At 44.1% G+C, this 20602-nt stretch overlaps 1 protein-coding gene across 4 annotated transcripts in view; it reads right to left on the bottom strand.

Moving 5' to 3' along the window:
- Positions 1-20602, bottom strand: part of SETD3 (SET domain containing 3, actin N3(tau)-histidine methyltransferase) — a 56788-nt gene that overhangs the window by 2162 nt on the left and 34024 nt on the right. For all 4 annotated transcript variants that reach the window (XM_056546081.1, XM_056546080.1, XM_056546083.1 and 1 more), the window contains exons 8-13: positions 8662-8720; positions 6131-6245; positions 4334-4408; positions 3661-3827; positions 1973-2058; positions 1233-1393 (exon numbers count right to left, since the gene is read on the bottom strand). In XM_056546081.1, the coding sequence (XP_056402056.1) occupies positions 1233-1393; positions 1973-2058; positions 3661-3827; positions 4334-4408; positions 6131-6245; positions 8662-8720 (663 nt within the window). The remainder of the gene's footprint in view (positions 1-1232; positions 1394-1972; positions 2059-3660; positions 3828-4333; positions 4409-6130; positions 6246-8661; positions 8721-20602) is intronic.

Below are 20602 nucleotides of genomic sequence, written 5' to 3'. Positions count from 1 at the left end.
TTTGATCGCGGTGCGTCCCACCACTGGGGGAGGGACGCGCTATGGCTAAGCTCAGCCGGTGATTTGCTGTGCAGGCTGTCACTGAAGCCTGTCTCCGAGGGTGGGGGCCACAGTAAACTGAGGACAGGTGAGAAGCCGGCAGTACATTGTGCAGGACCCCAGGGACACCGGCCCCACTGCGATCACCAGAACGGGACTGTCTACCCAGGAATTACCACTGAGCACTCCACAAGGAGGGATGGCCCACTACACCAATCACCGGCTGCAGTGTTGCCCGGCCTCAGCCGGTGATTTGCGGAGCAGGCCGTCCCTCCTGAGACCAGTTCTCAACTCTCAACTCTCTTAAAAAGTGGGATCCGAAGTGCTCAGAAGTAAGGAACAGCGAGGCGCCACTTATCCTGTAAATACGTTTTGCAGAGTACCCCTTTAAGTATCAGAGTACTGGACTAGGACCTGAAGATGGAACACACTGCTGTAACTGTAGTTTCTAGCAAGTTTATGGATTATTGGGAAAAGAAGTGGTGGAATAAAAAACCAGACTACAGAATGCAGGATAAAAGAAATGTTATTAAAAGGGGTACTCCGCTGGAAAACATTATTATTATTATTTTTTTTTTTTAAACCACTAATTCCAGAAAGTTAAACAGATTTGCAAATTACTTCTATTTAAAAATCTTAATCCTTCCAGTATTTATCAGCTGCTGTATGCTCCACAGGAAGTTCTATTCTTTTTGAATTTCTTTTCTGTCTGACCACAGTGCTCTCTGCTGACACCTCTGTCCATTTGAGGAACCGTCCAGAGCAGGATAGGTTTGCTATGGGGATTTGCAGTTCCTGACATGGACAGAGGTGTCAGCAGAGAGCTCTGTGGTCAGACAGAAAATAAATTCAGAAAGAAAAGAACTTCCTGTGGAGCATAGAGCAGCTGATAAGTACTGGAAGGATTAAGATTTTTAAATAGAAGTAATTTACAAATCTGTTTAACTTTCTGGCACCAGTTGATTAAATAAAAAAATAAAAATAAAATAAAAGTTTTCCAGTGGAGTGCTCCTTTAAGACTTCCAGGAAATTAATCTGCGGCCCTCCAGCTATTGCAAAACTCCAACTGCCAGAATGATGGGAGTTGTAGTTTTGCAACAGCTGGAGAGCTACAGGTTGGAGAATACTGCTATAAGCACTGTAGCGGACATGGCAGAGGTGGTCTCGCCCCAACCCCTGTGAGCTGACCGTACCTCCACTGTGGTTCTGTAGGTTTTAAGCAGGAGTGAAGCCCTCGCCTCCAGAAAGGTCCACAGCTTAATCTCATTGTCCCAGCTCACGGGAAACTCGCTATTCCCCAAGGTGAAGATCTTATCGATTGCGTGGTCTCCGATTAAGTGTTCCTTTAACTCCTCTGTAAAGACATAAAACGAAAGGTCAGCCATGAGATAATCTGCACGACACACTGCAACAGATCTCATAAGGGATTTACGTATGGGGGAGGGGGGCCTTCGCAGCCATTGTGAATTTAAGAAGATGTAGCCAGGGGACAAAACATTATATTTCAGTATAGACCAGTGCTTCCAAAGCAGGGTGCCTCCAGCTGTTGCAAAACTACAACTCCCAGCATGCCCGGACAGCCAACGGCTGTCCGGGCATGCTGGGAGTTGTAGTTTTGCAACAGCTGGAGGCACACTGGTTGGATAACATTATCCTATTACCAATACCTGACCGCAGTATTTTTTGCGGCATTTTTTTTTCCTACAAAAAAAAAAACGTAAAGCGTAATTCCAGCCTAAAGGAATTTTTTTTTACTGCACTTTTCTCGTACTTTACAGGACTCTTAATTTATTTTTTTTTTTTTTGCACGCTGCATTAAACTGGCATGTTGGGAGTTGTAGTTTTGCAACAGCTGGAGGCACAAAGGTTGGAAAGTATTGGGTAAGGCGACCACAACATCTCTAACACAGGCCTAGGTGTATATACATCTTACCTTCACTCATGCAGAAGACTCGCAGGAAAGCCAGAAGCTGCGCAGATATCGGCGGCTCGGTGATGTGCAGCGCAAACACACTGGACCTGTGCGGAAAGATTATGTACAATAATAAGGAAAACATTATATAAAATAATAAATAATATATATAAAAAAAAATATATTATAATAATAATTCAAATAATAAAACATTCAAGCCAAAACTACTGGAGCAAATATATTGTATTATATATTATACATCAAATCCTTTCTGTTTTACCATTGTTCCACCCACCTTTCCCAAAAGAGGAGATGAAAAATAATATAAAAAAAAAATATATATATATAGATTTAAAAAAATTAAATTTTTATATATATATATATATATATATATATATATATATATATATATGTGCTAGCCTGGGGGAGTAGGGTATACGAAATGTAGCTGTGCGGTTACTAAAGGGTGCTTGTTTAACCCTTTCTATTCCTGACGCCAGGGTGAGGGCTCCTCTGTAATGCTTGTCCTACCGCCACCCTTCCCAAGAGCGATAGGGATGTATAGAATAATTGAATGTCCACAAACGGAGAGTTTGCTGAAAACAGTCGGAACTTTACTGAAGATTTTATGCAAGCTTCATAACCGGAACAGTCTCTATACAGGTAAAGTCTCTTAGAGATTGACAGTGGTTGGGACCTTAATCGTTTTAGAGTCCGTAGACTGATATGCGCTGTTCCACTGGATTTAGGGGATTTAGTTTCGGTCACGCTAGCTTAAGCGGGGATTTAGTTTAGGACTCACAGTTTAGTTTAGTCTGAGGCCTGGCCTATATTATCTTTGAAAGTTGCGCAGATCAGTCCTGCTAGTCCGGCATCCAAGAGAGCAGCAACCCAAGAGAGCGATCATTGGCTACAGCTCCCTTATATGGGCAGGGGCTGGACTAGAGCTAATTGGTCCAATACTTCTGTCAATCATCTTTACATAGAGTTATGGGTAAACATGTGACCCAAGGACCTCCTAAGGTCCTTCAACATACCATAGAGGAATTAGCATGGTCACATGACCGAAGGTCCTATGACGCTATCAAGGTAAGTACACTAATATGCATTACATTAAATATACACACTATTAAATATGAACACATAAACATTATAAAATTAGAGAAGGAGGAGGCGACTAGGAGCTGTCCCACCTGGGGGACCCTACCTGAACGTAGTAACTCTGGGGACCACCATACAAGGTACGGTATGCAATACGGTACCGGGACACCACAAATATATAAAAAAATAAATATATATTAGTGCCATTAGAACCTTCCGTGCTATGAGCTTATTGCATTGCCTGGATCTTCTCCATGCTAATGACATCAAGACTGACACAGCAGGGACATGCCTCCTGCACGCCATATGTAACCCAAAAGTTGCAGCAGCACCAATCTGTATTCATTATTCCTAAATTGTGGGAATAGGGGGATAAGATGTCTAGGGGCGAAGTACCCCTTTAAGAAACCTGCAGTCCTATGCAAATAAACGATTACTTATCAAAAAGAGACTTAGCTAGACAACATCTCTCAGTGCGGGTTCAAGAAAGAAAAAAAACAACCTGAAATTGCTGAAGTAATAAGACAGGGAGGTTGAATTGGATGCGGCAATTGACAAACCCCCTTGTGCTACACCAGACAATCTCAGCAGCTGCACAAGGTACTCACGTGGGTATGCCGGCCCGTGCCAGGACTTCGGCCTTCATGGCATACAGCCTGTCGCTCTTGCTGACGCCCAGCTTTATCTTCACCCGGTCGTGAGCGTTGTTCTCGAAGAAGAAGCCATTGTGGATGACGAACTCTGCGTTTGACCGGGTGCCATAGAAAATGTAAATCTGGATTTGGACAGACAACGCAGGGACACGAGTCAGGGTTTCACAAGACGGTACAAAAAAGGGTAAAGCTGCTCTTGTTTATCCAAGTGTGATAGCAAAATAACAATTATCTGCCTCCCACCTCATAAAAGTTATGGTGGGCTTTATATGCTAGCGGCTGGACATTCCGCTCCATAGATGGCTTCTCATGTCAGCCTGTGAAATACGGTCAAGCCCAGACACACAAGGGAAGCCTGCACTGGCCAGTGATCTGCTTGTATGCGCATCTGGGAAAACTACAACTCCCAGCATGCCCGGACAGCCGGCATTTTTTTTCAAATTTTTTTATGGGGAGAGTTTTTAGTCTTTTATGCAGAGGGGAATGTAATACCGAGTGCGTTATATATAGGCCTACTAGAATAATCCCTTCCTCTCTTTAGCTAGCGGGGGCCATTGTGATGATTTAAGCACTAGGCAGATGTCGCACACTGCTCCTCAGCTACGGCTTCTTTTGCGCCGATGCTTACCTGTTCGCCTGCCTTAAATTCCTGCAATGCCACGCACTCGCATCGGTCATCCTCCAAATTGTAACCGGTAGTTATCTAAGTAAGGGGAGAGAAGTAATGAATAAAGATTTCGACTCATTAGACACTATTTTACCTCAAGCGGATTTGTCTCTTTAGACGGCATAAAACATTAATGGAAATCATTCAACGTGCGACTGTTCCACCTGACGTGACAGGTTTGGAAGTGAATATTTTATGAAACCTATTGGGGGGGGGGGGGGGGGGGGAAATCACAAACACTTCGTACATAGAGAGACAACACTGGATTCGACACCTGCTTTCAGGAGACCATCCGGTGCGACTAGAGACATATTTACCACAACATTGGATCTGGGGAAGTCATTATGGTGACATTTCAAATAATGTCATTGGGCGCCTCATGTATCGAAACCACCAGCAGTGGCCATGTTGTCTATAGCAACCAATCACATCACATTTTTTACCGGGTGCACACTGCACGTGCGAGGCCAGTGCTCCAGGCATTCCGTGGCCAGCGCTCCAGGCATTCCGTGGCCAGCGCTCCAGGCATTCCGTGGCCAGCGCTCCAGGCATTCCGTGGCCAGCGCTCCAGGCATTCCGTGGCCAGCGCTCCAGGCATTCCGTGGCCAGCGCTCCAGGCATTCCGTGGCCAGCGCTCCAGGCATTCCGTGGCCAGCGCTCCAGGCATTCCGTGGCCAGCGCTCCAGGCATTCCGTGGCCAGCGCTCCAGGCATTCCGTGGCCAGCGCTCCAGGCATTCCGTGGCCAGTGAGCCAGATATTCTCAATGTGCCTTCTAAACATTGCTAAGAACTGAACTCAATGTTTGATGGCTGCACAGAGAATGCACAGAGCACTGGCCACCCACATTTTTTTCAGGGGACAATTGTGTCCTCGCTTACAGGATCTGTAGGGGGCCCAGTGGTCAGACCCCCACCAATCAGCTTGTTATGCCCTATCGTGTGGATAGAGGTTAACTGCTTCTGATGGGAATCCCCCTTTAATCTAGGTGACCTCCATACAGCCCTCCCCCCCCAAAATTACAACTTCTATGTCTACTGTGCTGCTCTGGGGCCCAGGAAAGCTGAATGACAACATCTGTGGGAGTTGTACTCTGGGTTTAGTTGGTTGTCATTCAGCTGCCCGTACTACATAGCAGCACATCTGGGTTATGCTGAGTGACAGCTGGGAGTTGTCATGCTGGTTTTGTAGGGTGTCACCCATCTTTTCTAGAAGCAGAAATAACTAATAACAGATTCCATGTGCAGAATCCCATTGAAAAAACATAGGAGGCTGCTCACCAGAATTTTCAAGCAGAATTCTGCTTGGAAATTCCGTAACGTAACGTGAAGGAGTATTCCAGTCTTGAAAAATTTAAGAATCCTAAGGATAGGGGATAAGTTTCAGATCATGGGGGGTCCGACCACTGGGACCCCCATGATCTCCCGTACGGGGCCCCGGCAGCCCGCGGGAAGGGGGCGTGTCAACCACCACATGAAGGGCAGCTGACACACCCGCCTCAATACAACTTTATGGCAGAGCCGGAGCGCTGACTTCGGCAATCTCCGGCTCTGCCATAGTGCTGTATTGAGGGGTCGGACCCCCCATGATCTGAAACTTATCCCCTATCCTTAGGCTAGGGGATACGTTTTTCAGGACTGGATATCTCCTTCAAGAAAGAATAAAAAATTTTTTTTTTTAAAGGATGAGAAGACACAATGGTACTATGACTGACTGTTCTGCTCGTGCACCAGGTGTACGGTCACTGAGGTGTCACTTACCAGGCCATTGGTGTGGTTACACATGTCCCATAGCGGAATCAGGGCCAAAGTTACCCGAGATCCATCCTCGGTGGGGATCTGATTCTGTCGTGTCATCACGGATGATACAGCCCACCTGCAGCCAAAAAATCCCCCCAGATACTCATGAAGTCACACTACTTTATAATGAGGCCGGATTAACATGAGGATGGACAGCACAGAGATCTGCTCTGATAATGCAGAATTTACAAATTGCTATAGGCAGTTGATAAGACACCAGGGGCGATGTGCTACTTTGTTGTTATCCCTGCGAGTACAGTCCATGAATAAAATACATCACCGATTGATGGAGGTCGCCATCGCATCATTGCTTTTAAGGGAACGTTTCAATAAAACATAAAACAAGAAAAATACTGCGCGGTCAACAATTCTGTCCCATGGACAATAGATAATTGGCCTTTAATTAATAATATGATTTTTTTATTAGAGTTTGTAAAACGTTGGTGTTGGATGGTGAATAAAGTACAGAAAGAAGAAGTATAATCTACACTGTCACATGATTTCTACAAATATAAATTAAAGGGAACCCATCACCAGGAAAATACCATCATGTTATGGAGCAGAAGATGAGCAGATTGATATATAGGTTTGAATATAAGGATTTAGCATAATGTGTAATAAATTAACTAAAGGGCCTGGCTTTTTTTTTTAGACAGAAATAACGGTCAATTGCTAATTAGGACCGCCCATTGGACTCCTCTCACACTAATAGATGTTGGCAGATCAGAATGAATGTTTAATGTGTCAGGTTCCTTTTAAAGGGCAGGGTCATATGGCACGCATCCACAGCGTATTTGACGCTGCGGATGAGCCGACAGAAGTCACAGAGGGACTTCAGAGCGAGCTCCCGGCTGCGGCCGGGAGCTTGCTCTGTAGTCCCTCTGTGACTGCCATCAGTGCATCCGCAGTGTCAAATACGCTGCGGATACGCCCCATGTGACCCTGCCCTTCAAGGGAATCCGTCATCAACATCACCCTCACTAAACTATTGGTATAGGCTTGTGACGTTGATGCCAATGGTACTTATTTTACGATGCATGCCTCCGTTACTCCATTATTTCCGGATTTCAAATTATGCTAATTAAGTAGCTTGGTGTGCGCGGGACCCTGAGTGCACAATGGCATCCGACCTGAATCTTCATTGTAAACGTCTCTTCCCCTGTAAAATCACTTTTATCGCCTGTAAGCAAAGATTGCGCATACACAGCCACGTTTACAGGCGACATGAAGTGAAGGAGGATCAGCACAGGGGAGGAGGCATTTATTATGAAGTTCCAGGCTGGACGTCCTCTTGCCGCAACATCATTGGAGTTGGGAAATTATCAGCCAAAAGAGCATAGATATCAAAATATAATTTTACAAACACACCACTGCCAAATGTAACAGACCCAGTGATCATGCTCATCCTGGGCTCTGTATTCTTTTTTTTTTGCGGGTTGAAAAATCACTGTTAGGCCCCTTTCACACCAAACAGGCAGTGCAGCAGTCATTGCAAATTGAGGGGAGAATAGCGGGAGAAAAATTACTGCATGCGCTGTCTTTTCCTCCAGTTAAAAAAATAAATAAAAAATGGCGCCTGACGGATCCCATTATAGTCAATGGAATCCATCAGGACTCCTTGTTGCCCGTTGTGCTCCGTTAAAGAGCGGCCATTAGGCTTTTTTTTTTTGCCTTTTAACGGCCATTATCGGGATGGGGCACAACGGGCAACAAGGGGTCCTGATGGATTCCATTGACTATAATGGGATCGGTCAGGCGCTTTTTTTTTTTTTTTTTTTTTTTTAATGGGAGGAAAAGACAGCCCATTGGAAAACGGCAGTGTAAAAGAAACCATAGATGGTTGCAATGATCAATGATGCAAATGAAGGTGCTGCAGGAATGATCACACGATGACTGGGCCATGTAAATGTTCCTTAAACCTTAAAAGTGACAATCTACTAGATCAGCCCTTATCTTGGGCACTGTGTCTTAAAGGACCCTTAAGCCCTGTTCACACTACGGAAATTCTGGATTGCGGATGTTGATGTCCAATTTCCGGGCAGAATCCGCTGGACAAGTTCCAGGACTGCGCTGTAGTGAATGGGACTGCGCTTAATGTCTGCGCAGAGACGGCTGCTGCAATCGGAATCCACCCGGAATTTCCTTCATTTAAACCCGGCCTTACAGTAATTTGCTAAATTCACTCTCTGATTCCCACCGGTATCGCCCTCATAAATGGGGTGTTTTTTTCCCAAAAGAATACTAATATATAAACACATTTCCTCTCAAGCACTTTCCTCGCCATTGCACAATGCCTGAAAATACCTAAAGAAATTATCTCCCTTTGACTTCTTCCATTACACAGCTATTTGTTCGATATGTATCCGAAGTGGTGTGCGGCTTACCAAAATACCACGAAGCAACCGCCTCATTACATACTATAAAAGAAAGCTTTGCCATAAATGTAAAATAGAAATAAAATACTGCAAAAGTAGTCAAATAAAATAACCAACCTGTAGTCGTCAAACGTGAACGCGTCCTTTAGGGGCAGCTTGTTGGCATTGGGATGGGTCTGAGGTAACAGGAATAAAAAAGAAAAAAAAAAAGGAAAAGAAAAAAAAAAAAAAAAAAGAGAAAAACGTCAGAATTTGCTAAGCAAAATTTCATAATTTAGTTTCCTAACAAGAGCCAAACGAAACAGGAGGTGCCCAGAAATGTTACGCAGGGATCATCGTGCTATTATGTTCTCATATATCAATGTCAACTTAATTTGTTGTGCCCAGCAGGTTCCATTAATCTGCTGTCCCCGTTATTCTGCGACGGAACTCGCAGGCAGCGCAAATTTAACAATATAAGGTGGACGCTCTGGACAGGGAAGCGGCCATCATTTATACATGTCAGCGCGGAAGCAAGAATTAATTAGGCGTTTCAGCTTACGCGCTCTAAACAAATGTGTCAGACGTGGGTTTTGTTTTTCCACCTTCCTTTCGAAAAATGTTAAATTTTCGATTTTACAGCGTGTCGATGGACACGACATGTTAAAGAGAAACGGACGGTGGGTTAGAAGCATATACAAATGAGAGGACATGGCATATTGGGGGCCTTACTTCACAACTAGGGCTAAAGTTACGCCCCCCCGGATGCCCTGTGGGCCCTCATTAACATATTGACAAAAATTGAGGTTACACAAAAATGGCGCAGTGGAGAGGTATAATAAAGGTACAATAGTAATCAGTGTCCTTTGCCTTGTTACATAGAAAAAAAAAATAGTGACAATTTCCTCCCCAAAAAAGAATAATATTAATAAAAAAAAAAATAATAATAATAAAAAAAAAAATGGTGTTGCCCATAGAAACTAGATTCCGGCTCTAATTTACAACAACAACAACAACAACAACAACAAAAAAAAAACTCTTTGGGAAATGAAAGCCGTTGCCTGGTTGGTTGCTATAGAAAATGGCTGCACTCTTTTGTATCTTAGCAACCAACCAGAGTGCTGCTTTTCCCAACCAGTGTTTCCCAACCAGGGTGCGTAGTTTTACAACAGCTGGAGGCACCCTGGTTGGGAAACACTGTTCTATAAAAAAAGGAATGTATCTTAGCAACCAACCAGGGCACTTCTTAAGTTGTCAATCCCTCAGATAGCTGGATTCGATTGGTTATATGGGCAACGACTGCCTTTTTGTCAGCACACAATCCTAGCAACCAACCAGGGTAGTGCTTTTAGTGTTTATGGACAGGTGTCGCATTATTTTGGGCCATGTTTTTCTCATCCTGGACAACCCCTTATGGTAGTGTTTTCCAAACAGTGTGCCTCCAGCTGCTGCAAAACTACAACTCCCAGCATGCTCGGACAGCCTTCGGCTGTCCGGGCATGCTGGGAGTTGTAGTTTTGCAACAGCTGGAGACACACTGTTTGGAAAACGCTGCATTATGACACATGCACACAGTAATCCTGAGTAAACCCCCATATCTCCATGTATTTTCACACATGATTTACGAATCCCATAGTTCCCAACAAGTCCAGAAAAAGAGGACAAACTGGAGCGCTGAGGGATGGGGTTTGGGCAAGGGCGTAACTATAGGGGGGTAGAGGGGCCCAGGGGCATGTGGGGCCACTTAGGTGGCAGTACTTCATGAAGGAACCCTATGATATCATTATAATTGGTTGAGGGTTCCCTGGTCCAAAATAGCTGTCATCCCCGGCAGTACCTCATGAAGGAACCCTATGATATCATAACTAGCTAAGGCTTCCATAATCCAAAATGGCGGCCACTCCCCTTACAATACCTCATGAGGGAACCCTATGATATCATAAATAGCTACGGCTTCCATAATCTAAAATGGTGGCCACTGCACTTAAAGTTCCTCATGAGGGAACCCTATGATATTTTAATTGGTTGAGGGTTCCCTGGTCCAAAATAGCTGTCGTCCCCGGCAGTACCTCATAAGGGAACCCTATGATATCATTATAACTAGCTAAGGCTTCCATAATCCAAAATGGCAGCCACTCCCCTTACAGTACCTCATAAGGGAATCCTATGATATCATTATAACTAGTTAAGGGTTCCATAATCCAAAATGGCAGCCACTCCTCTTACAGTTCCTCATGAGGGAACCCTATGATATCATTATAATTGGTTAAGGGTTCCCTGGTCCAAAATGGCTGTTGCCCCCAGCATTACCTCATGAGGGAACCATATGATATCATTATAACTAGTTAAGGATTCCATAAACCAAAATGGCGGTCACTCCCTCACAGTACCTCATAAGGGAACTCTATGGTATCATTTGGTTAAGGGTTTCTCAACCCATAATAGAACCCTCCCCCTGAGGGAATCCTATGATACCCCACACAAAATGTGTCCCCCCCCCCCCCCCCAATAAAGCGGAGGTAAAATGTATTTTATAATAAATGTATGACTTTTCTGGCAATGCCATCCCCCCTCCCTTCCTCTCAATAAACCGTATTACAGTCTTTGAAGGGGGCCGCTGCTGCCGCCGCCGCGTTCTTGTTAGGCTGCACAATGTAATCAAACACTTCTGCCTGGCTAAGAGAAAATGTGAATGTGCGGGGAGGCCTCCTACCACTGTTAATGAAGCCCCGTGTCGTACCCGGTTTTACTTGTGATGCATTAGCATCTGGAGTGCGCGGTAATTCATCATCCCTCACTGTAATGTACTCGCTGGCACCGTGTGCAGGACAGTAGGGGATGAGGCAAAAGTGGCTCAAACTATAAATCAATTATAAAACAAAAGCCTGAGCTCAGTGAGCAATTTGAGGAAAATTATACACTGCAAGACTGCCAATTGGGTGGGAGATCTCCGTGGCTTCTTCTCCCACCCCCTCCTTGCCACTCTCCTATAACCCTTTCATTCCTGGCTCTTTTGCCGACATAGGGCTGCCAGTTACTGCGCTCTCAGATTATCCTCCCCGCACGGATTTAACCCGTTCGTGTCACATTAGCTCTTGTGAAACTACAACTCCCAGCAGCTGTCAGAGTGGAGAGGGGGCCATGTTGGAAAATGTAGTTCCAAAACAGCTGGAGACCTTCCAAGCTCGAGACCACTAAGGGATTAAGTCACACTTAAGGATCAGATTGGGCATCCAAGAGAAAAATCAGGTTGCATTCCCAGTCCAATCTGACAATCCCGTCTAGAGTCAAGTGGCTCCCATAAGCTCGGCCATTTACGTTGTGGTAAAACTGAATGAAAACTTCACTGAATAAAGACAGCAACAGTATTGGCATCGGAGATTTAGGAAAATCCTATTACAGCCAAGAGAGAGAGATAAGTCAGGTCGTGTTCCCGAACCTCAAAGTCTGACAGTCTATTGGTAGTGTCAGGAGGCTGCCGTAAGCTTGTATACTGAAATTGTGGTAAAACCACTGCAGAAAAAAAGAGAGACCGAATGAAGATGGCGAACGTATTGTCATCAAAGATGTAGGAAAATCCTATTATATGGGATAACGGGATGGTAGTCAGCTTTGTCTGTCAGGCCAATGACTTAAGGGGGGGACCACTATGGTGAGATAATACAGCTGTCAATTTCCTTCCCCCACCCTACCATTTGGGGCTCATTTATGGTTCCTACCTACATATGGACAATGTCAAATCCACCCTCTGTTCTGAGTTACGATGAGGGTAACATTTAGTTGTGTTTTGAACAGAGATTTAAAGAGGTATTCCGCCCCTAGACATCTTATCCCATATCCAAAGATAGGGGATCTCTGTGCAGCACCCAGCATTAGTTTAGAATGCTGGGGTCGGGACATCCCAACCACCCCCCTTGTTATGTCACACCACGCCCCTCAATGCAAGTCTATGGGAGGGGGCGTGGCGGCCGCCACGCCCCCTGCCATAGACTTGCATTGAGGAGGCATGGCGTGACATCACAAGGGGCGTGGCCGTGATGTCACGACCCTAGCCGCCCGCTCAGAGCGTTCAGAACAAAATGTTCAGAACGCTAGGGCAGCGGAGTACCCCTTTAAGGAAACAGAGAATCTTACATTGACTACCACCATACTGGAATATACGGGATAATGTTTGTCACTATGGAAAGAAAGAGCGTTGTCTTGTCTCATTGAAGCGCATTTACAGTTCATAAACCAGCTTTACACTAACGCATGATTTGCATAACGTATTTATTACAATGTTATAAAGGCTGTACCGCTGCCCTATTGGTACTAACATAAGAAATGACAACTCCCGCCACTGGTCAGAGCATGCTGGACGTTGTAATCTCAAAATAGCTGGAGACCCGCGCTAGTGACCACTAAGAAAACAAGTTGAGTTTCTTCAGAATTAGATAAGTTGTGTTCCCTAGACAATCTGACAGCCCATGTAGGGTCAGGGTGGTGCCGAAGGCTTGTGCATTTATGTTGTGTTGAAGACGGCAACAGAGAATCAAACAGGGACCGTGTAATAAAAAGTGTGCAAAGCCTATGTATTCCTGTGGCTTTACCACTGCCCTACCGATACGTATATTACTTAAGTGTCACTGTCACACAGTATAAAAAATAACATTTAACACATCTTAGAATAAAGGTAAAAGGTTGAAAAAAATTCTAATAAAAAATACTCAAATTCTAAAGAATACAAAAACCTGAGTATCACTCAATAATCACAGAACAACTAGCTGAGTACCCGGCGTTGCCCGTTTTTTTCCTACCTAATCCTTGTGGTAGAAGGGAAAGCAACATAGGAGGAGGTACTTGTCTTCATATCCCGACCTCATATCCCATTCTCCTATCCCGACCTCATATCCATTCTTCATATGCTGACCTCATATCCCGACCTCATATCCCGTCTTCATATCCTGGCCTCATATCTCATTCTCACATACCGATCTCACATCCTGACCTCATATTCCGACCTCATATCCTGTCTTCATATCCCGACCTCATATCCCATTCTCCTATCTCATTGTCATATCCCGACCTCATATCCATTCTTCATATGCTGACCTCATATCCCGACCTCATATCCCATTCTCCTATCTCATTGTCATATCCCGACCTCATATCCATTCTTCATATGCTGACCTCATATCCCGACCTCATATCCCATTCTCCTATCTCATTGTCATATCCCGACCTCATATCCATTCTTCACATCCTGACCTCATATTCCGACCTCATATCCCATTCTCAGGTGGGGCTGAGTTGTGATTAAGAGATTGTAGGCCGAAAATAGGAGGCGTGGCTTTGTGGAAGTGGGTGGGACTTGCAAGCCGGACCAATGCACAAAGAGGGTAGAATATAAAATGGGTGTGGCTTAAATGAAGGGTGTGGCTTTGTGGCATGCTGGAGGGGTGCGGCAGGACTGACGCACTCACCAGGAGATGCAGAGCAGAGCTTGGAGTAAGTTACTGGAAGTCCTATATACTTGCATGGGACTTAAGACAAAAACTCCATCCTTCACATATGGGGGTAGGCTAGGGGTAATTTAACTATCCTATATTTTTATTTGACATAAAAGTAACTTGTGTACTAAGGTTTATCAAAATATCTCCAGCCATTTGGAAGTTATGCTGGAACATACATTTCCCATAGACTTGTATGGGACTTTTAACAAAAACGCTGTCCCTCGTCAATGGGGGTCGGTAAGGGTTAATTTACCTATCCTATGTTTGTCGTTAAGAAGACCATGGAACTTCGGAGAGACCGGGAATTTTCGTGGCGCTGATCGGGGAAAAGTCAATCACGGTGCGTACATCAAGATAAAATTCCTTTAAAGGGTACCTCTCATCAAAAAAACTTTTGATATATTATAGATTAATGTATGCAGAATAACTTTACAATTGCATGTTATTAAAAAATATGCTTCTTTCTATTTAATTTCCCACTTTGAAGAAATGACTCCCTACCAGTCCTGTCAGCAAGCATTTCAGACTCATGCTGGAGTCCTAAACACTACGAGCTGCCAGTCTGCTTTGTTCACAAAGGAGAACACTCAGAGCTGCCAGCCTGCTTTGTTCACAGCCTGTTTGGCTGTGAACAAAGCAGGCTGGCAGCTCGGAGTGTTTAGGACTCCAGCATGAGTCAGAAATGCTTGCTGACAGGACTGATCGGGAAAAATACAATAGAAAGAAGCATATTTTTCATTAACATGCTATTGGAAAGTTATTCAACATTCATTAATCTAAAATATATCAAAAGTTTATTTGATGAGAGGTAACCTTTAAATGGTTAAGGTGCAATGCGTTTCACTGCACGGGCGCAGCTTCCTCAGGCATAACAAGTGCAGGTAAGCTTAGGTTACCTGCACTTGTTATGCCTGAGGAAGCTGCGCCTGCGCAGTGAAACGCTTTTGATTTCATATCCCGTCCTCATATGCCAACCCCATATTCCGTCCTCATATCTCGACCTCCTATCCCGTCATCATATCCCATCCTCCTATATTGTGGTCATATCCCAACCCCATATCCCGTCCCCATTTCCCAACCTCATATCCTTTCCTCCTATCCCGTCCTCATGTGGGACTGATTTGTAATGAAGATACTGTAAGCTGAAAATAAAAGGCGACATGACTTTGTGGGATATGTTGTTACAATTATGCTCTACTACAATGAAACCTTAGTCACACATCATAATACCATAACAATCACCCACAGTAGAAATTGTAGGATCATACAAAATTCACTCAGTACGTCAAATAAATGGCACTATTGAATCAAACAGGGTGGCATGAATAAGGTCACGAAACATCACCATCCAAAAAAACAAATGACCCAATGTGTTTCACCTGGATGGTGTCTTCAGGGGGGCAAATTGGGGAGCGATGCATGATTCCCAAACATACATAAAAAAAAAAAAACCCAGTCAGGGCTCAGTTTTCAATCAAGGAGGTACAAAGGGAGAGGGGGAGCGAGGAGGCGTGACAGCTTGTGGCACTTTAATAACTAGGGACCGCCTCTTTGGCACTGGGGATAAAAAAAAAAAAAAAGAAAAATAAAGAAAATTCTAAGCTTGCAAAGCACAGACAACACTATTAAAAAGGTACCAAAAGGTCCAACAGTGTCTGCAGATCGTAACATGATCTGCAACGGACAAGAGGTAAAAAAAATATGGTGGATACAGTTAGCTGCATGTCATTCAATAGCAGAAAAATGCCCTAGTAGGGGGCATTACTATATTCTGGCAGGGGCCTGTATACAACAATGGTTTAGGTCAGTGGTCTTCAACCTGCGGACCTCCAGATGTAGCAAAACTACAACTCCCAGCATGCCCGGACAGCCGTTGGCTGTCCGGGCATGCTGGGAGTTGTAGTTTTGCCACATCTGGAGGTCCGCAGGTTGAAGACCACTGGTTTAGGTTGTAGCCTGGTGCACGGATGAGCTGCCTGATATACTGAATATATAAAGAGCCTGATATATTTTTCATGCCCATCACCCACTGCCCAGGCATAAGAGTAATGTCTTGCTACAGGGAAGAGAAGAGCGCTGCTGGGACCAGGGGCACTAATGCACAAGACGTCTTAAAGGAATAGCTCCAGGTTGTATAGTGTGTGTCTGTAAATAATTCATATAACAAAAGATATATCTGCTTTCTTACAGATTACGGATGAATACAAGGGCTACGGCCAACACACGCAGACCGTATGTGCATATAGAGTGGGGTGGGCGGTGTTTATTTATTTATTTTTTTTTTTTAATTAACTGGTACCAAAAAGTTAAACAGATTTGTAAATTACTTCTATTTAAAAAACTTAATCATTCCAGTACTTATCAGCTGCTGTGTGCTCCAGAGAAAGTTGAAAAGTTCTTTCCACTCTGACCACATTGCTCTCTGCTGACACCTCTGTCCATTTTAGGAACTGTTAAGAGTAGGAGCAAATCCCCATAGCAAATCTCTCCTGCTCAAGACAGTTCCTGACATGGACAGAGGTGGCAGCAGAGAGCACTGTGTTTAGACAGAAAAGAACTTCCTCTGTGGTATACAGCAGCTAATAAGTACTGGAAGGAGTAAGATTTTTTTTTAAATAGAAGTCATTTACAACTCTCTGGCACCGGTTAATTAGAAACAAAAATGTTTTCCAGCGGAGTACCCCTTTAAAGGTAATATTGGGGTAACTTAGTCTCACCCTCAACTGGGACTCCCCAGCCTCTCACAGGTGTCACAGCGGTGTCCATTACGCGGAAATGAATTCCAATGATGCTCTCGTGATAGCAGCCGATCACCTGGGGTCCCATTAACAGAAGCCCCAGTAATCAATTAGTTGTAATACAAAAAGATAAAAAATAAAAATGATATATACAGTGATCCCTCAACTTACAATGGCCTCAACATACAATGTTCTTTTCTGGACCATTGTAACTTGAAACCAGACTATGCTATGGAATCTGCGAAACGTGTCAATGGCTGGAAGAACCGACCAATCAGAATGGGCATTCACTGGTAAAACCCCTGTATTACTGAAGTGCATGCACTGACTGGTGTCTGGTAGCGCCCCCTACAGTACAGGGAGGTATTACATGTTCTGTACTCTTTACCTGTATTACTGAAGAGTATGCACTGACTGGTGTCTGGTAGCGCCCCCTACAGTACAGGGAGGTATTACATGTTCTGTACTCTTTACCTGTATTACTGAAGTGTATGCACTGACTGGTGTCTGGTAGCGCCCCCTACAGTACAGGGAGGTATTACATGTTCTGTAATCTTTACCTGTGCCAGGGTTAGCTTATTCTTTGGGCATCCGGTGAGGGCGGCTCCATTTTCCTTTTATTTTATTTTTTAGGACATGGTGTGTTCTGTACAGGACCCTGAAGAAGCTTCTGTCCTCTACATAGACCAGTGTTTCCCAAAGAGGGTGCCTCCAGCTGTTGCAAAACTACAACTCCCAGCATGCCCGGACAGCCGAAGGCTGTCCGGGCATGCTGGGAGTTGTGGTTTTGCAACAGCTGGAGGCATCCTGGTTGGGAAACACTGAAATAGACAGTGATTACAGCTCCCAGCAGATCTTTATTACTTTTATATGTAAGGATTTGCTTTATCTATATTAGATTTCTACTTATTTTTCTTTAATCCTCACTTTTTCCTATTTTTTGGATGACATTTTGGTGGCTTCAGAACCAATTACCAGGTTTCCATAGAGTTATGGTCTCAACATAAAATGGTTTCAACATACAATGGTCGTCCTGGAACCAATTAATATTGTAACTTGAGGGACCACTGTATATATAAAAATAATAATAATCATATTATACAATATATATTATATATAAATATATATATATATATATATATATATATATATATATATATATATAAAATAAAGATAATTTCTCCACGCTCACACCAGCTTATAAAGGAATTTCTGGCTGAGGATAAAGGAAGTTTCCAGGCGCTTTAATTAATTCATAACTGCAGGACACAGGAGCTGTGTACACCGTACGGGCAGCACATGGCTTCTGTCAATAACAAATATTTTCCCTCAATAAATAGTCAGGTACACGTAGCCGCCACTCTGAGGCTTTCCCAGGAGATTATTGACTGGTCACAGGTTGAGCGCAAGAACGTACAGTACAGCCCGGAGGACTCCTGTATATTAATAAGATGTAATCAACCATCAGGCGGTCAGGATTATGTCTTCTATTATATCTTGTAACCAGAACCTCAGATTATAAAATTCTCTGTATTATAAAATAATCATAGTAAAATATACAACATTTCTGCTATTAAAGGGGCATTCCGCTGATCAGCGCTTGGAACAAACTGTTCGGAACGCTGGAGCCGAGAGCTGGTGACGTCATAGCCCCGCCCCCTTATGACATCACACCCCGCCACCTCAATGCAAGTCTATGGGAGGAGGCATCACATCCCCTCCCATAGACTTGCATTGAGGGGGCGGGGGTGTGATGCCACGAGGGGGCGGGGCTATGACGTCACGAGCTCCCAGCGACGGCTCCAGCGTTCGGAACAGTTTGTTCCAAACACTGAGCAGCAGAGCACCCCTTTAAATCATAGTAAATGTATGTAAAATGTGTATGCGACCATCACTCCAGATTTTCTGGATTACTGGATATGTCCGAGTAGATTACAGGGAATAAAACGACTACGGTGTAATACTAAAGTGGATGACTTCATTTTACCTTTATGTTTAGATGGGTCAGAATTGATACAGAAAAATATTTAAAATTGCAAAAAATTGTGCATATTTTATTGCAGATTTCACAAGGATGGGGGGAAAAGAAAGCCAAACATCTTGGGTACTTTTAAAAGTACATAATCTGCTGAGGATTTTGCTACTCATTGACTACAATGGGTCCAATCTGAAAATCCTCCCCTATTGCGGATTTGCTGCCGATCCATTGAAGCCAAAGGGCAGCAAAATCCGCTACAGATTTTCCACGCTTTAAGGTGTATTCCGCCGTTAGGATAGGATCCAAAGGATAGGGGATAAGGTGTATGATCTCGCTCGGTGCAGCACCCGGCTTTCTGGGCATGCTGGGAATTGTAGTTTTGCTACAGCTGGAGGCACCCTGGTGGAGAAGCCCTAATCTACTGGGTCGTCTATAGCAGCATGTTTCCAGCTGTTGCAAAACTACAACTCACAGAATTCCCAGATAGCCAAAGGTTAGGAAACACTGATCTACTGGGTTTTTACCCTATAGCAGTGCTTCCCAACAACAGTGCCTTTAGCTGTTGCAAAACTACAACTCCCAGCATGCCGGAACAGTCTTTGGCTGTCTAGCAATTCTGGGAGTTGTGGTTTTGCACAACAGCAGGAGGCCCCCTCTTTGAGAAACACTAGGTTGTGAACCTATTGGAGTTGCAAAACTACAACTCCCAGCATGCCTGGACAGCTTTGGCTGTCTGGGCATGCTGGGAATTGTAGTTTTGCAACAGCTAAAGGCACCCTGGTTGGGAAGCGCTGATCTGCTGGGTCGTGAATCTATGACGGTGCTTCCTAACCTGGGTGACTCCAGCTGTTTCAAAACTACAAATCCCAGCATGCCTGGACAGCCTTTGGCTGTCCAGGCAAGCTGGGAGTTGTAGTTTTGCAACAGCTGAAGGCACCCTGGTTGGGAAAGACTGATCTATAACCAGTTTATTTGTCTATAGCACAACGCATGAGAAGCCCAACACAACCTTTGCCTAGTATGACTATATCGCAAATCAATCCACAGAATAACATCTATCTATCTATATCTATCTATATCTATCTAGTGTATTCATTTAGTGTACTTTATATAGTGTAGAGGTGATAAAACATGAGACAGTCCGACCAGGAAACGAGAAAGAATAAAAGGACAATAAGAAAACCATCACAGCGAGTGACCTGGGATTTAAATCCGAACGCGCATTGGTGTTGCTCTACTGCCACCTAGTGTCAAAATGCTGTCAATTTCCCTGCATTGTAGCGCACAGTCGCTTCTTGCTTCTGCATGCAGCGCTCCAGAAGAAAGCAAACAGCGTGCAGGGGGTGCAGGACTTGCTGAGAGTTGTAGTTCTACAGTAACTATGTTCATCGCTGATGACGTTAACAACTGAATTAACACAATGCGAATCACAGACGCTCTTTAGGTAAGTCCGCCATGTATGTGATGTGTTTACAGTGGCAATCTGTGTACGGTATTCTCGATATCCACTACCATTTTAAATAAAGTTTAATAAAAAAAAAAAAAAAAGATACCAAATTTATTTTTGGTAAGATCCCATTAATAATGAATGCCGAAACAACAACAATGGGGGAAACCACATGGATTGACCCTCTTTCTACCATTAATGCAATTCTGACCCATCTCAGAATGGTTGCTAGGGGCACGGCGCATAGCAACCAAAGGCTACATTTTTAAACCGTGGAGAAAATTTATGAAACAGTCTTTGTTGTCCGTAGCAACCAATCACAGCTCAGCTTTCGTTTTACCAGAGCAGTGTAAGAAATGAAAGCGGTGTTCTGATTGGTTGCTATTGGCAACAAAGCCAGTCCCCCCCCCCCCCCCCAGATAGT

This window comes from Hyla sarda, chromosome 11, assembly GCF_029499605.1.
Source record: "Hyla sarda isolate aHylSar1 chromosome 11, aHylSar1.hap1, whole genome shotgun sequence".
In the NCBI taxonomy this organism is placed as follows: Eukaryota; Metazoa; Chordata; class Amphibia; order Anura; family Hylidae; genus Hyla; species Hyla sarda.
Note: the sequence above shows the minus strand (reverse complement) of the source record. Positions and strands in the feature narration are given on the sequence as shown.